Source organism: Mauremys mutica, chromosome 26 (assembly GCF_020497125.1).
Source record: "Mauremys mutica isolate MM-2020 ecotype Southern chromosome 26, ASM2049712v1, whole genome shotgun sequence".
NCBI classification, from domain to species: Eukaryota; Metazoa; Chordata; order Testudines; family Geoemydidae; genus Mauremys; species Mauremys mutica.
In genome coordinates, this window is record NC_059097.1 from 8,914,122 (window position 1) to 8,931,865 (window position 17,744).

At 46.6% G+C, this 17,744-nt stretch overlaps 1 protein-coding gene across 2 annotated transcripts in view; it reads left to right on the forward strand.

The window, feature by feature from the left end:
* LOC123356634 (zinc finger protein 665-like) overlaps positions 1 to 17,744 on the forward strand; it is a 638,684-nt gene that overhangs the window by 4,971 nt on the left and 615,969 nt on the right. Inside the window, exons 4-5 of one of the 2 annotated variants that reach the window (XM_044999990.1) lie at positions 191 to 317; positions 8,550 to 9,918. In XM_044999990.1, the coding sequence (XP_044855925.1) occupies positions 191 to 317; positions 8,550 to 9,918 (1,496 nt within the window). Of the gene's footprint in view, positions 1 to 190; positions 318 to 8,246; positions 10,147 to 17,744 lie in introns of those variants that run through there. The other variant, XM_044999991.1, reaches the window with a different exon arrangement.

Here is a 17,744-nt window from a genome sequence, read left to right on the forward strand (position 1 = left end):
TAGTAGATGTGTGATGGATCTGCTGGGAGAAACAAGGGGCTCTCTCTTCGTCCCCTTAACCTGCTGTTTCCAGGATGCTCTGAATGGGCTGGGGGTGGGACTGTGTTGACTGCGATCCACCAGAGCTTCCATTTCATTGGGAGTGTGAGTGGGGCAGCAGGTACTGAGTGTTGGACTCTTGCTCTTTCAGGGGCCGGTGACCTTCGAGGAGGTGGCTGTGTATTTCACCAGGGAAGAGTGGGCTCTGCTGGACCCCACTCAGAGAGCCCTCCATAGGAATGTCATGCAGGAGAACTATGAGAATGTGACCTCGCTGGGTAAGGTTTCCTGTCCCCTCTGTTATTGGAAGGGGAAATGAAGAGTGAAGGTTCACACCAGCCCCACAATGCCACTTCTACTCTGTCCTGTTGCAGCATCACTCCAATATGTCAGTGACACACACACTACCAGAGACCCTCCCCTGCTTCAGAACACTTTGGGTACAGAGCACAGGAGCAGTATCGCACAGTGTCAAATATCTCCTCTTTACTCAAGTAAAACTGGGGGTTAGGTCCAGCATAATGAATAGAAGGTTCCTACCCCTGGCCTTCTCTCAAACACTGAGCCTTCTCTAACCAAACCAGAATGTGCTTGGGGTGTAACAAGCAGGCTGCAGGAGTGAGAGCTGCTGGTCCAGGGTTACTTATCACACAGAGACTCGGTGCGTCTTTGAATGCTGGCTGGGAGTATCCAGACAGCAGAAGATTGAATCGCACCCAGGATTACAGATGACACAAGTACTGCTCTGGATTGCACGCCAGCATGTGAAAATGGCCTAGGTTGGTAGTGAAACTTCTTGATACCTAGAGAGTCTTGCTCCTCCATCACCATGTGTAATAGCCACAGTCTCTCTTCTCTGCATGCTCCTTGGATTTTTGAGGCCCTCATTCCTGAGTCACATGACCCCAATTCTTATTTCGCACTTTCTGCTTTTCCAGACTAATTAGAGTCTGTTGTTCCTGAATTATAGCTTCTAATGTTCCAGTGTTCTCCATATGCAGGGATTTTCCAACTCCCTTCCATTACACTGGACTCACTAGATTCCCTAGTACATAACAACAGCCATACCGGGTCAGACCAAAGGTCCAGCCAGCCCAGTATACTGTCGTCTGACAGTGGCCAATGCCAGGTACCCCAGAGGGAATGAACACAACAGGTAATCATCAAGTGATCCATCACCTGTCATGCATTCCCAGCTTCTAGCAAGCAGAGGCTACAGACATCATCCCTGCTCATCTTGGCTAATGGCCATTGATGGACCTATCCTCCATGAATCTATCATGTTCTTTTTTTGAACCCTGTTATAATCTTGGCCTTCACAATATCTTCTGGCAAAGAGTTCCACAGGTTGACTGTGCATTGTGTGAAGAAATACTTCCTTTTGTTTGTTTTAAACCTGCTGCCTATTAATTTCATTTGGTGATTCCTAGTCCTTGTGTTATGAGAAGGAGTAAATAACACTTCCTTATTCACTTTCTCCACACAAGTCATGATTTTATAGACCTCTCTCGTATCCTCCCCCTTCATCTCTCTTTTCCAAGCTGAAAAGTCCCAGTCTTTTTAATCGCTCCTCATAGAGAAGCTGTTCCATACCCCTAATCTTTTTTTTTGCCCTTTTCTGAACTTTTTCCAATTCCAATATATCTTCTTTGAGATGGGGTGACCACATCTGCATGCAGTATTTGAGATGTGGGCGTACCATGGTTTTATATAGAGGTAATATGATATTTTATGGATTTGTATAGAGGCAGTGTTATATTATCTATTCCTTTCTTAATGAGTCCCAACATTCTGTTCACTTTTTGACTGCCTCTGCACCTTGAGTGGATGTTTTCAGAGAACTATCCAAAATGACTCCAAGATCCGTCTCTTGAGTGGAAACAGCTAATTTAGATGCCATCATTCTGTATGTATAGTTGTGATTATGTTTTCCAATGGGCTGCACTTGTGTTATCCTGACATCTAGCACTGCTGAGATCCTGCATTCAGTGATATCCCTGCCCTTCCTGTTCCCTTTCTCCACTGAACCCCACCAGCCCATGCTTCCTGTTCCCAGCTTCCCCAGGACTCTCTCTGTCTCTGAACCTCTCTGTCAGCAAGAAGCAGTGCCAGGGAGACTTGCCCTCTGTCTGGAGTCTTTGATTTCTGGGACATGTTAGAGGATCTGTCATAATGAGTGTCTGTGACATTACCCACAGTACAATCTGGACTGTTGGAACAGGTGTGTCCCCTGTGACGAAGTGGGGCTGTTCTTAACGTTCCCTCTGAATACTGTGTGGGGGCCTCAGTTCCTGGCTGACCCACTGTCGCCTGGCCCTTCCCCCCCACTGCAAGGGGATGCTAAAGGTGTTGCAGACAAAGATCAGGTGACCTCCTGGCCCGGGAAAGGAACTGAGCAGAGGAGGAGGAGCTAGAGGGAGTTTCAGTCTGGAGCTGGCTGGGAACGAGGAGTGAAGTGCAGACGTGGGGGACTGGCTCACTGCCCCCCAGAATGGACCCGGCCGAGGGGTCCAGTTCGCTGTACCTACAAGCTCTGTTTTAGACCGTGTTCCTGTCATCTAATAAACCTCTGTTTTACTGGCTGGCTGAGAGTCACGTCTGACTGTAAAGTGGGGGTGCAGGAACCTGTGGCTTCCCCAGGACCCCGCTGGGGCGGGCTCGCTGTGGGAAGCACACGGAGGGACAGAGGATGCTGAATGCTCCAAGGAGAGACCCAGGAGGTGAAGACATGTGAGCTTCTTGCCCTGAAGACAGTCTGCTCCGAGGGAGAGGAGGCTCCTCAAAGTCTTGACTGGCTTTGTGGGGAGCAGTTCCAGAGCATCGCCCAGGGACTCCGTGACAACTGGTTGCAGCGGTGGGATGTACTGCAGCCCGTGAATGGCGCTGCTTGCAGTAAGTGACTGGGGAGCAGTAAAACAAAGGTGGGATAATGAGGACCAGGCGTGCTGAAGGCTCAGAGAGGGACGGTTTCAGGGGGCAGTTAACCTCTGGGAGCGTGTGACCAGCGAGAAGGACTGTTGGAGTAACGGGGTCCCCCTGAGGACTGCAGCAAGCTCAACCCTGGGAAAGAGAAGGATTTTTGCAGTAGCAGGGTTCCCCTGGGGATTGCAGGAGCAGTCCCAGGGGCAGAGGAGTCTGCAGCTCGACCCTGGCAAAGAGGTGGTGATCACTAGAAGGGCTGGCACACCAGGAGTTCTTCCTGGAAACCATGGGGGAGCTAAGAGCATGCAGGCCTGTGAGTCCAGAGCAACTTGGGAACGGTGAAGTGATGGCCTATCACCATCTCCTTAAGAAGGACATTGTGATCCTGTGCACAAAGAGAGGGTTACACATTGGGAAGTTCAACAAGGCACAGTTAATCGTGCAGTTGGAGGAGGAGGACCGCTCTGAGGAGTGGATTCCTGACCCAGATTGGGCTACAAGAGGATCTGGGAGCAGCAACCAGGCATTCCCGAGAGTCTGGTCCCCAACCAGATGAGGGTCTTCACAATTGGGTTCCCCATCAGCGGATCGGAGACGAATGGGATTGGAGCAGAGCCTGAGAGATCGAGAGGACTGTGAGAGAGATCAAAGAGCCTGAGAAAAAGCTGCAGGAGAAGCAACAGCAGCATGGACTGGCGATGGTGGAGCGGAGAGGCATAGGGGGCTTCCCAGGGGTCAGTGGGGAGAAACGCCTGGGGTGGCGAGACCCTGGGACAGAGAGAACTGTTGTCAGGCCCCGGGTGGTGCAGCTGCAGATGCTGAGGGGCTGTGGGACCTGGGTGAAGGTCCCCGGGGTGAAGCCCCTTGCCCTGCTAATGGCCTGGATCCCTGTGCAGACCCAGGAGGGGTCGGGCTGGCTGGTCATTGGGGTTCTCCAGGATATCGGCTGGGAGGTCCTGGTGGGGAGGCAGGCAAGGCCAAGATGGGGGCTCTTAACCAAAAGAGCCCAAATTGCAGCCCTCCAAACTGGAGCGCTGGGAAAAGACCCAATCCCAGTTTAAAACCCTGGGGTATTGGGGTGGCAAAAGGGCACAGGCCGCATAAACCTTCCCACATGCAGCCTGCAAGCGCCATCAAGCACAACAGACCCACAGGAGAACCTGAAATGGGAATGTCCTGGTGTAACCCCCACCAAGGAATGGGAGAGATGCTGGGGCATCCATGGGAACTGTGGTGGGTTTGAACTTCCCCAGGTCACTGGCTAAAGTGACCTCACTCAGTTCAGTCTCGAAGGGGGGGGGGGGAGATGTGACGAAGTGGGGCTGTTCTTAATGTTCCCTCTGAATACTGTGTGGGGGCCTCAGTTCCTGGCTGTTGCCTGGCAACTAATGGCCAGGCCCTTCCCCCCCTGCAAGGGGATGCTAAAGGTGTTGGAGACAAAGAGGTCAGGTGACCTCCTGGCCCGGGGAAGGAGCTGAGCAGAGGAGGAGGGGCTGGAGGGGGTTTCAGTCTGGAGCTGGCTGGGGACGAGGAGTGAAGTGCAGACGTGGGGGACTGGCTCACGGCCCCCCAGAATGGACCCGGCCGAGGGGTCCAGTTCGCTGTACCTACAAGCTCTGTTTTAAACCGTGTTCCTGTCATCGAATAAACCTCTATTTTACTGGCTGGCTGAGAGTCACGTCTGACTGCAAAGTGGGGGTGCAGGACCCTGTGGCTTCCCAGGACCCTGCTGGGGCGGGCACGCTGTGGGAAGCGCACGGAGGGGCAGAGGATGCTGAATGCTCCAAGGAGATACCCAGGAGGTGAAGACGTGTGAGCTTCTTGCCCTGAAGACAGTCTGCTCCGAGGGAGAGGAGGCTCCTCAAAGTCTTGGCTTTGTGGGGAGCAGTTCCAGAGCATTGCCCAGGGATTCCGTGACATCCCCTCAGTTCTCCAACCTGAGGTGCCTTTTCCACTGTTTTACTGTGAGAACAGCCACTCCGGGGCAGTTAACACAGTCTCCAGCATGTAACTTGCTCCCAGCCACACAGTATTGAGTGCTGCTAGACAGTGACTCACAAATTACAGCACACTACCGGAGAACCCCTGAAGATTCTCTGCTCCCAGACTTTCCCCAAGAAATGTGAATCTTGCACTGTCCAGCACACTACTGAACAATGCAAGCTCATATGAAGTCTGTCATTTCATCAGTGGAAAATGACACATGCTGGCCTTGTTATCCCAAATGGTGTTTCCAAGACACTTTCTTCCAAACACACTGGTTAGATGAAGCAGTAAAACAAAATTATTAATGACTGAAAAAAACATTTTAAGTGACTATGGGTAATGAGGCATAAAAATCAGAATTGTTTACAAAAGAAATGCAAAGATAAAACACAAACTAATATCTAAGTTAATAAGCTAAAATGGATTAGAAGGAAATGTTTCTCTCACCATATGCTCAAACAGGTTGGCTTTCCTTTCAGCCAGGATTCATAGAATATCAGGGTTGGAAGGGAACTGAGGAGGTCATCTAGTCCAACCCCCTGCTCAAAGCAGGACCAATCCCCAGACAGATTTTTGCCCCAGATCCCTAAATGGCCCCCTCAAGGATTGAGCTCACAACCCTGGGTTTAGCAGGCCAGTGCTCAAACCACTGAGCTATCCCCCCAATTCTGTTCTTTTGGAGTTGTCGTGAGCAGAGGGAAAGGGGAGAGAGAGAGTCTCAAGCATTTTCCTCACCCCTTTTTATAACTCAGTCCTTTGTACTAGAAACAACTTCAGTTCTCAGCTGAGTCATGGTGACAGGCTGTCTGTTGGAGATACAAGCTTCAAGAGGTCCCTGTGATTGACTGTAAATGTCTTCTTCACACCTTCCCCCTGCCAGAGAATGGCTGTTTGACCAGCTGTCTCTGAGGAACTCTTCTGTGGGTGTTCCCCAGAATTGTAACTTTTTCAGTAATATAATACAGTAAAATCTCATAACTTTACATACAGTGTTGCTACACATTTTAACAGGAGGATATATTCAGTAGATTATGTGTTTTCAAATGATACCTCACAAGCCATACTATGTACAAAATTGGTCATAATTTTCTAGAAGAGTGAACATAGGAGTACAGACTGACACAGTGTCTGTCTGTGTGTGTTCCCAGCAGATATGTGGGTATTTCAATCCCTCATAAGCACAGAGTTTGGCATCTTCAAGGACCTGGGGAGCTGGTCCTGGGAATTCACTGGTTTACTAAGTGTGACACTATGGAATTGTGAGACACTTTATATTATTATTATTTTATTATTAATACCAATATGAAAAAATTGCAATGAATCGTTCTAGATATGCCATGTAAGGTGTCAGTGAAAATGTTATGATTTTCCAGGTATGATAATTTTGTTTCTATGTACAATACCTTTGTATTGTGAATTATAGATATGTAGGGTATATCTGTATTTCCAGACTTGTGCAGAGTTTCTGGGTGACACCCCCAGATATATTGGTATCAGCACTGCCTAGCATGTTTGATGCCCATCCAGGTTCATCAGCTATATAATGAACCTGTGGAAGGGACTAAGGGGATACACCTGTTGAGCAGAAGTGGCTTCAGGCACCAGCGCTCCAAGCACGTGCCTGGGGCGGCATGCCGCAGGAGGCGCCCTGCTGGGCCCTGCGAGGGCAGCAGTCAGGCAGCCTTTGGTGGCGCACCTGCGGGAGATCCGCCGGTCCTGTGGATTCGGTGGCAATTTGCCGGCAGGTATGCCAAAGCTGTGGGACCGGCGGACCTCCCGCCAGCAAGCCACTGAAGGTTGCCTGACTACTGTGCTTGGGGCGGCAAAAAAGCTAGAGCCGCCCCTGCTGTTGAGACAGCAAGACATGCAGGGATATGCCTCTGTACTGAGACCTCCAAGGCTTTTCCATGCCATGTGCTGTGAAGCTTGTGTTTGGGACACAGGAAGTAGAAGCCACTTGGCAAAAGGAATATAAAGGGCAACTGCATCATCTCCATTTTGTCTTCAATCCCTCTTCCTACCTCTGGAGCAACTTCTCTACAAACTGAAGCCTTGACCAAAGGACTGAATGACCCATCCAAACTGTGGACGTGGTCCAGACAGACGTTCAAGCCAGCAACTCACCAATATTGCTAAGAACCTAATATATAGATTTCTGAATGTATCTGATTGCTTTCCCACTTAACAACTCCCTTCTTTCTTTCTTTTCTTTTATAATAAACCTTTAGTTTAGTTGCTAAAGGATTGGCTGGCAACATGGTATTTTGGGTAAGATCCAAACCTATACTGACCTGGTAACATGGCTAACCCTTTGGGGGTCAGAACATTTTGTTTATGTGAGCAGAGTTTTTAAATAATCTCTCACTGTACTGGACCTAGGTGCTGATTGGGAATCAGAGAACTGGAATGCAATAAAGGGGGCTGTGTGATTTTTTTTTTCCAGCTTCTTGATCACCAGTGTGGGTGATGAAAAGCACAGTTTGTGACTGGTCGTTGAGTTTAACTTCAGTGTTAAGCAGCAGTTTTGGGAGCATCTGCTCTCCCCTTTTCAGCTTGCCCTAACCTTGGCATTTTCAGTGATGACTGCCCCAGACACACCAGGTCACACTAAGCACTGAAGTTAAATTAATAGAATGTTTTTATGATAAAGTCTTATGAAATCAATTGAACTCCTTTGTTTTCTTTCATTTGAGCAGGGTTTCCAGTTTCCCAACCTGATGTGCTCTCCCAGCTGGAACAAGGGGAAGAGCCATGGGTCTCAGACCTCCAGGGTTCAGAGGAAGGAGATATCCTGAGAGCTCCCTGCACAGGTGAGGAAACGTTAAACCAACTCAGAATCTGTAAGTGCCTGAAGGAAACATCTGGGATGCCCTACAAAGTCTTGGGAGGTCTCTCAGTTCATTATTGTCCCTAGCAGGGGTCGTATCCTCAGGGTAACTATAGCTCATGGCTTCCTGTAGATCCTAGCAGACACCAGGCAGTAGCTGCCTCCCTACCCCCTGCAAATTTGGATGGGATGTGAAGGCTGAATTGATCCCCTCCTCTCTCCTATTTGGGGGTAGAGTTTGGGGGAGTGCAGTTCCTGATTTTTATTTGATCTCTCTCCAGCATGTGTTTTGGTTTGGTCTTCTCCTTTCCATCCCTGTTTGAGGTTTTTGTCTCTATCACAGCAGGTGATGCAATGGTACATGAGAAAGAGGAGCAGAATTCTCAGCAGGAAAATGTTGAGCAAGTGGATAAACACAGAGAATTATCGCAAAGATCAAAAAGGAATGTGTCAAGGAATCATGAGCAGGGAAAATCCTGTGAGATTCAGCACAGACCAGAAAGAGAGCAGGGAAACCAACCAGGGGAGAAAGTGGGTACATTTATTTCCTGTCGGGGAACTCGGAAGGCCCTCAAGGAAACCACAACACAGCAGAAAATCCTCATGGGAAAGAGAAAAAATACATTCACTGAGTGTGGGAAAAACTTAAGTGACTACTCAGCCCTTAAAAAGCATCAGAGAATCCACACAGGGGAGAGGCCCTATGAATGCTGTGAGTGCAAAAAATGCTTCACTAGCAGCTCAGATCTTTCTAAACATCAGAGAATCCACACAGGAGAGAGGCCCTATGAATGCTGTGAGTGCAAAAAATGCTTCACTAGCAGCTCAGACCTTTCTAAACATCAGAGAATCCACACAGGAGAGAGGCCCTACGAATGCAGTGAGTGTGGGAAAAACTTCACTCACAGATCAAGCCTTTCTGTTCATCTGCGAATCCACACAGGGGAGAGGCCCTACAAATGCAGTGAGTGTGGGAAAAGCTTCACTAGTAGCTCACACCTTTCTAAACATCAGAGAATCCATACAGATGAGCGGCCCTATGAATGCAGTGAGTGTGGGAAAAGCTTCACTCAGAGATCAGGTCTTTTTCAACATCAGAAAATCCACACAAAGGAGAAGCCCTATGTATGCAGTGAGTGTGGGAAAACTTTCAATCGCAGCTCGCATCTTATTACTCATCACAGAATCCACACAGGAGAGAAGCCCTACGAATGCAATGAGTGTGGGAAAAACTTCACTCACAGATCAGCCCTTTCTGTTCATCAGAGACTCCACACAGGGGAGAGGCCCTACAAATGCAGTGAGTGTGGGATAGGCTTCACTAGCAGCTCACATCTTTCTAAACATCAGAGAATCCATACAGATGAGAGGCCTTATGAATGCAGTGAGTGTGGAAAAAGCTTTACTCAAAGATCAGCCCTTTTTCAACATCAGAGAATCCACACAGGGGAGAGGCCCTATGAATGCAGTGAGTGTGGGGAAACCTTCAATCGCAGCTCACACCTTATTACTCATCAGAGGATCCACACAGGAGAGAGGCCCTACGAATGCAGTGAGTGTGGGGAAAGCTTCATTCAAAGATCAGGCCTTTTCCACCATCAGAGAATCCACACAGGGGAGAGGCCCTATGAATGCTATGAGTGTGGAAAATGCTTCACTAGAAGCTCAGCCCTTTCTGTTCATCAGAGAATCCACACAGGGGAGAGGCCCTATGAATGCAGTGAGTGTGGGAAAAGCTTCACTCACAGATCACGCCTTTTTCACCATCAGAGAATCCACACAGGGGAGAGGCCCTACGAATGCAGTGAGTGTGGGAAAACCTTCAATTGCAGCTCGCACCTTATTAGTCATCAGAGCATCCACACAGGAGAGTGGCCCTATGAATGCAGTGAGTGTGGGAAAAACTTCACTCACAGATCAGCCCTTTCTCTTCATCAGAGAAGCCACACAGGGGAGAGGCCCTATAAATGCAATGAGTGTGGGAAAACCTTCAGTCGCAGTTCGCACCTTATTAGTCATCAAACAATCCACACAGGAGAGAGGCCTTATGAATGCAGTGAATGTGGGAAAAACTTCACTCACAGATCAACCCTTTCTGTTCATCAGAGAATCCACACAGGGAATAGGCCCTATGAATGCAGTGAGTATGGGAATACATTCTCTTGGAACTCAGCCCATGTTAGCCATCAGACAATCTGCAAGGGAGATCAACACCATAAAAACCTCTAGGGCTATCAATATTTTTTTTTCTTTAATATTTTTCCTTATTCCCACATACTAACTTTCGAAGCTGTTTGAACTGTTTGCAGCACTGTTATCCCTCAGCTTGTCCAGATGAGTGGGCCATTTTTGCCTTTTGCAGTTTTCCCTCTTTTGAGGTGGACCTATTTGTCCTTTCTATAATCCCACAAGTAATTGGAGTGTGCCCTTCCTATGAGGAACCAGGGAGTGTCACATTTATACCATTCCTTCTATTGCAAAGTTATTGTTAGAGTCACCAATGACACAGATTGTATCATTGCCAGTTCTCACGTTGCTCTGGGTTGTGCTGAAGAGCAGTATTATTGGGAACTTTTCAAATTACATGTAAATGAAGAGGAGTAGGGGCACTGGAAGAGATGGGGTGACTCAGAGATTCCCTCCTTCCCCATCACTGCAGAACTGTTACCTTTTACCTGAGCCAGGCAGAGTTTATCTTCATCACATTCTATCCATCCACTTCTCAAAGTGTCATGTGATGAAGCTTTCTCCATTGTCTGTGCTTGGAGATGATGCTTTGACTTCTTTAATCCTATATCAGTCGCTGTGACTGGAGATGAAAGTATCAAAGAAGGGGAATTCAAATGGATCCTGAACACAGTGTGATCATTTGGAGTTTAAATCCCATGTTCCATCTATTGGTAAAGCCACTTCTGGCAAGGTGACTGTTTTCCCCTCATTATGGGGATGCTAGGATACTAAAAAAATTGCAAATAACATATCTGGCTATTGACACAGTGCTGAGTGAAGTATCTTTGAATGGATCAGAGGAGACTGTGATGGAAGAATCTCTTCTCCTGATTCTGAGTCATCAAATGTAACCTGCTCTGGAATTTCACTTGACACTCATTGTCATGTATTCTCTCTCTCTCTCTCTCTCTCTGTGATGTGGGTTTCTATCTTTCCTGGAGGCTCTTTGGTCACCCAATTGGATATTTGTTCAGTCTGATAGGATGTAGCTCAGATTTATTGGAGACTTTAAGATAAATGACCATTTGATAAGGTCCTCTTTTATCACTTCACCTTTGCTTTTTCCCCATCCCTCCATGATGACGTGGAGAAAGCTGAAGTGCAGTTCTGTCAACAGGAGAGAACTCTCCAATTTACTGGACATGCTAACAAAGACACAGCAGTGATTTAAAATCTCCACTCGGAAATGGTGAACAACAGCAGAACCCCAACTAATTGAAGGAAGTGCATCTGATCACAGTGTAGTTCAATTGTTGAAGTCAATATTGTCTCCGATGATCTGGGAAGAGAATTCCATGGTAAGTGATTTTGAACTAGGCAGAATGCCCATGTGTTTGGTTCCCAAAGCATTTGTAACCCAGGCCCCACAGAAGATCTCTCCTAGCTAATCCTATGGTATGGGAAATGCAGCCCTTCATGATGTAGATGTTGAGAAATAGAAGTGGGGGTTTTGTTGAATTTATCCTTTGTAGGTGCTAAAGATGTGTATAAAATGAAACCAGTGTTGAAATGTAATAGCTTCAGAAAAATAGCAATTTTTGAATAGAATCTCCAGCTCTGATAACTAACAGAGATTCTGATCCAGGCCTGCATCCAGTTCCTTGCCTGGAGCTGTGCCACCGAATTAAAGAAAAGCTGGGCATGTTTCCGGAAGCGATTCCTCATTAACACTGCTGAGATTTTAAGTGGTTTTGTAAAGGATTCTTCTTCAGAGAAGTGTAAATTTACCCTAACCAAGGCCAAGGATTTGGAAAGAACTAGGGTGGAAAGAGTACACACTCAGTTCTTGGTTTTCACCCCAGTAAAGGAAGCTATGGTGACCGATGACCCAAGAAAATTTGTCTGTAGAACTCCACTTCCTAGTTCAGTGTCACTGATTACAGTTCCAAAGGATGTCAGGGTTAGACTGAGAACAATCATCCTTCACAGTTTGGATCCAAAGAGAGGGAGCTTCATAGGACATTCCTTCCCCATGGATCCCAAACTGGCTGCTTGATTGGGTAACAAGGACTTTCAGGCTGTAGAAATGATGGTAACCAACGAGATGATGAATTTGTCAGGCTCCAATTTCAGACTTTAGAATCAGGGCTCAATATGCGTGTATTCTGTAGTTTTGTTGTTGCAGCTGCACCGATGTAGCTGCGCTGCTATAGCACTACTATTACATACACTCTAAGCCAATGGGAGAGATCTCTCCAGTCGGATGTGATTAGTCCAGCCCCTGCAAGCGGCGGTGGCTATGTTGGCAGGAGAAGCTCTCCTGCTGATGTAGCACTATCTACACAGGGGGTTAGGGCTGTGTAACTACGTTGCTCAGCTGTGTGGATTTTTCACACCCCTGAGCAATATAGTTATCCCAATAAATGTCTTTAGTGTAGACCAGACCTTAGTTTTCTCTTGTGTTTTATCCATTTACATTACTTCTCTACTTTGAAAGATTAAAAAGTGTGAAAAGAGAGGTATTTTTCCTCATGCTGCAAACATTCCAACGTAGGAGAGCCCTTCCACCAACACACGTGGCAGAAGATCCTGAGATATATGAACTTACAGAAGTATTTGGAACCTACGTTGGGACAAACCACAATTTGAGCCAAGGTTCAGTTGTTGGCAATGGGGATTAAAAGAAAACTAACATATACGACAAGAATTTGTGATCTTTGAATATGTTCTTGTTACCAATGAAAATGAAATTTTAGGTGAAGTTATTAGTTAAAGAGTAAGAGACTAATTGTGTGATAATCTGAATTATTTTGGAAAACTGAAAGTTATCTTGGTTTTTATTTTGTTAGTTATACAGGAAATGATGGCTAATCTTGAAGAGTTAATTTGATATAATCTACCCCCTGTAGTGTAAGGAGTTCTGGTAGAAAACCTCATTCCAAAGGTTAGGGTGGGAGAATGTGTGTGAGAGAGAGTGTACAGTAACTCCTCGCTTAACGTTGTAGTTATGTTCCTGGAAAATGGACTTTAAGTGAAACAATGATAAACAAATTCATTTTCCCCATAAGAATTAATGTAAATAGGAGGGGTTAGGTTCCAGGGAAAAAAACTTCACCAGACAAAAAAATATATATTATATAGATATACACACAGTATACATTTTAAACTGTCGAAGAAAAACTAAGTTCTCGCTTTTTGTTTGGGTGCAGCAAAATCAAAATACTTTATTTATTTCTCTAGTGAACACAAGAGGGAGAGAGTGTCAGGAACTGGGTTGCCCCTTGTCCTGGACGGATCTCTCTCAATTAGTAAACAATCATAACAATTTTTATACCTTTTTTACAGACAGTGGCTAGCAAACCTGGAGACAGTAGAAGTAAACATTTGCATTTGTTTATACATAAGCCTATTCGTTATCTTATTTGTCTGCAATACTAGAACAGAAAACAAGACTGCAATTCACAAGGTCGTAACGACTCTTCACACAATTCTCTGTGTACCACATATCTCACAGCATGCAGGGTCACATCTTAACTTCTGCTATATTAGCTAACATACATTAAGATCCCTTCAAACCTTTATTAATTAATTCTTGGCCTCCACAAAACAAACAATACTGTTCACAGCTATGATGATTGTGAAGCTTGGTTGAGGTGGTGATGTTAGTGGGTGGAAGAGGGAGGGATATTTCCCAGGGAATGCCTTGCTGCTAAATGATGAACTAGCACTCAGCTGAGCACTCAAGGGTTAACACGTTGTTACTGTAGTCTCTCACACAAGATAGCACGAACACGAGGGAGAGGAGACACATAGCAGATAGAGACAGACACACACCTTGTGGGCAGGTGAGAGAGACAGATGCACACTGCCCCTTTAAGTAAGATGACCCACTCTTAAGTGCATTGTCTTTTTAAGTGGATCAGGAAGTTGAGACAGCAGCTGCTGCCCCAAGCTCGTTGTCTCTCTCCACTGTGTCCCCTCCCTGCTCTATATGGAGAAGGGGTAAGTGGGGTGCAGGAGCAGGGGGCAGCAAGCACAGCAAGCAGGAGTCTGGAGCAGCTCCAAGGCAGAGGACAGGAACGGCACATGGCAGTGGGGGAGGGACAGCTGAACTGCTGATTGCTAGCCTGCTGGGCAGCTGCAGCACAGGGAACTTAGGGGAGCTGATAAGGGGGCTGCAATCATCAACCATCAATATAAAGGAAAAGGCTGAAGTCCATTGCCTTTCATATCAAAAAACCATCTAAAGGCTGGTCTACACTGAAAAGCTATGTTGACATAGCCACATCTCTCAGGCATGTGAAAAATCCACTCCACTGAGAAATAGTTAATGTGACCTGAGCACCAGTGTAGACAGTGTTAGGTTGTCAGAAGAATAATTCCAGTGTTTGAAGGGTAGACACAGCCTTAGACAGATTGATCCCCTATGGGAAGCAAGTCATGACATCAATTCCAAGTTTGACCCATCTCCCTGTATGTGAGAAAGCTGCTAGTACGGACGACTGAGCCAGCTCTCCGATTACCTAGTTCCTCAACAGTAGTTACAAAGCTCTTAGTGCCCATCAATCCAAAGACTGAGAGAAATGGAGAGTTCCAACCATTGTCATTTTAGTATCTTAATGTTCATTTCTCTATTTTTTGTGCTGGCCTTTCTATTATATCAGGGTATGACAGTATAGTTCAATGCATGTGTGACAATTGGCAAAGGGGTCACGGTTATTCACAAGCAACTCCTGCCTCAGACCTGACAAACTTGCCACTCCGAATACACTGATTTTATGATATTTATCCGGGAAGCATAGCAGTGAGACATCTACTGAAAGCTTGTAAATTATTGATACTCCGAATCACTGAGAGAGGTGTGTATGAGTTATATTTAAGGAGTAATGTAAGCACATGGAAAAATATGTGCATATGGTATTGTCATGAAACTGAGTCACTCCAATCACTGGTCTTGGTGGGGATGGCCCATTCCAGTGGGAGGGAATTGTCACTTTCCCTTGCTCCATTGTCAACCATTGCATTAACCCAGAAAAGCCAATGGAAAACCATTAAAGACAAACTATGGATTGAAACCCTGTGATGTGAAAAGGACAATATGACCTTTCTGTGAATAAAGACAAAAGACTGATTCAGTTTATAACAGGGTGGAGAAAAACACTCTGGGTCCATTCACCAAGGAGATCCCTACTGACCAGTGGTGCTTCATGAATGGCAGGGCCCTGGCTCCTAGGGACTAGCAATCACTGCAATAGACTGAAGTGTGAGGTGAGAATCTACTCTAGATAGGAAAGGTAACTATTAAAAAGTGTAGGTTACATTTTGTGATTTTGTTTAGTTGGTAATGGTTGGTTTCCATCACTTACATTTGTTTCTGTTAAATCTCTATCCCTGGTTAAATAAATTTCTGTTTGTTCAATAACTGTACTCAAGTGCTGTGTGTGATACAGTAGCAGTGGTCCACAGTAAAACTGGTAAATGGAGATATACCACTGCTTTGGGAAGAGAAGATCTGGGATTTCTCTGAGTATCTAGTGATCAGAGCTGGACCCCAGAGTGGGACATATTGAAGGAACTCGGGTTAGGATATCTCTACTGTCAACTGTCAGGGCTGCTGTGGCTCAGAGGAGGGTGCTTGACTGCCTGACAGGCTGGGTGAGTTTGGTCGCTAACATCCAGCTGCCAACTGCAAAAATCCCTCTTACTAGTGGCAGGTGGCAAGAAGGAGACTCACAGCCCTCAGAACCCTGAGAAGGGTCACAATGTGCATCTATGTTGATCCACCTATCAAATCCACACAGGGAAAGCACCCTATAACATAGCTCCCTGAATCAAAATAGCCCTAAAACGCTGCCCTATGTGCTCTTCCCTCTGTGAAAGCATGTAAAGAATCCAAGAGCTGGAGGGGAGGGATTGGGTCCAGAGTGACCTAGAGAAATTGGAGGATTGGGCCAAAAGAAATCTGAGGAGGTTCAACAAAGACAAGTGCAGAGTCGTGTACTTAGGACAGAAGAATCCCATCCCATGCAGGCTGCAGACCCACTGGCTAAGCAGCAGTTCTAAAGAAAAGGACCTCGGGATTACAGTGGATGAGAAGCTGGATATGAGTCAGCAGAGTGTCCCTGTTGCCAAGAAGGCTAATGGTATATTGGGCTGCATTTGTAGGAGCATTGCCAGCAGATCGAGAGAAGTGATTATTCCCCTCTATTTGGCACTGATCAGGCCAGATCTGGAGTACTGCATCCAGTTTTGGGGCCCCCAGTACAGAAAGGATGTGAACAAATTGGAGAGAGTCCAGTGGAGGGCAACAAAAATGATTAGGTGGCTGGGGCATGTGATTTATTAGGAGAGGGTGAGGGAACTGGAGTTATTTGGACTGCAGAAGAGAAGATTGAGTTGGGATTTGATAGCAGCCTTCATCTACCTGAAGGAGGATTCCAAAGAGGATGGATCTAGGCTGTTCTCAGTGGTGGCAGATGACAGACCAAGGAGCAATGGTCTCAAATTGCAGTGGGGGAGGTCTAGGTTGGATATTAGGAAAAACTGTTTCCCTGGGAGGGTGGTGAAGCACTGGAATGGGTTCCCTTGGGAGGTGGTGGAATCTTCTTCCTTAGAGCTTTTGAAGGCCTGGCTTTGCAGAGCCCTGGCTGGGATAATTTAGTTGGGGTTGGGCCTGCTTTGAGCAGGGGGTTGGACTACATGACCTCCTGATGTCTCTTCTAACCCTAATCTTTTATGATTCTAAGTAGCTGCAAGTGGTCTGCGTGTTCACATCTGTACAGATGCTGGGAATGGGCGACAAGGGATGGATCACTTGATAATCGCCCTGTTCTGCTTATTCCCACTGAAGCACCTGGCATTGACCGCTGTTGGAAGAGAGGGCACTGGGCAAGATGGACCATTGGTCTCACCCAGTATGGCTGCCCCTCCACCATTAGGGAAACCCATTTGTGCAAAGCCATCCACAATGTCGTGCATGTTACCTAGAGTCACGGTTCTTCTGAGCAGGATGCCATTAATGTCCCTGCAGACTTGCATCAACACAATTCCAACTATCGACTTTCCCACTCCAAACTGGTTCCTGACCGATCGGTAGCTGTCTGGAGTTGCCAGTTTCCAGATTGCAATAGCCACTCGCTTCTCCACCGGCCGGGTAGCTCTCAATCTCTTGTCCTTGTGCCGCAGGTGGGGGTGAGCTCCTCACACAGTCCCATGAAAGTGGCTTTTCTCATCCGAAAGTTCTGCAGCCACTGCTCATCATCCCAGACTTGCATGACGATGTGATCCCACCACTCCGTGTTTGTTTCCCAAGCCCAAAAGCGGCGTTCCACGGCGGTGAGCATGTCTGTGAATGCCACAAGCAAACTCATGTTGTATGCATTACTCAAGTCAATATCATCGTCGGAGCCCTCACTGTCACGTTGGATCCTAAGGAATAACTTGACTGCTAAACGTGACATGCTGGTGAGACTTGTCAGCATACTCCTCAGCAGTTCGGGCTTCATTCCCACAGTCCAAAAGGGAAGACATAGCGTGCAGTATAAAAACATTGAAAGATGGCACCAAATGTGGATGGAAGCACAGGGATTTCTGGGATGCAAACTGATGCATCACAGGTATTGGGACAGGACCCAGAATGTATGATGTTTCTGCATGATGAGGAAAGGTTTGGGGTCAGTTTTTGCTGCTGCAGATTCCTTTGCTGTTCTAATTATAATTATATGAACAAAAGGGAGGCAAAATAAAAATAAATCCAAAATTGCAATACAGGTAGGGAAAGAGAAGATCATGGTTAAGCGCA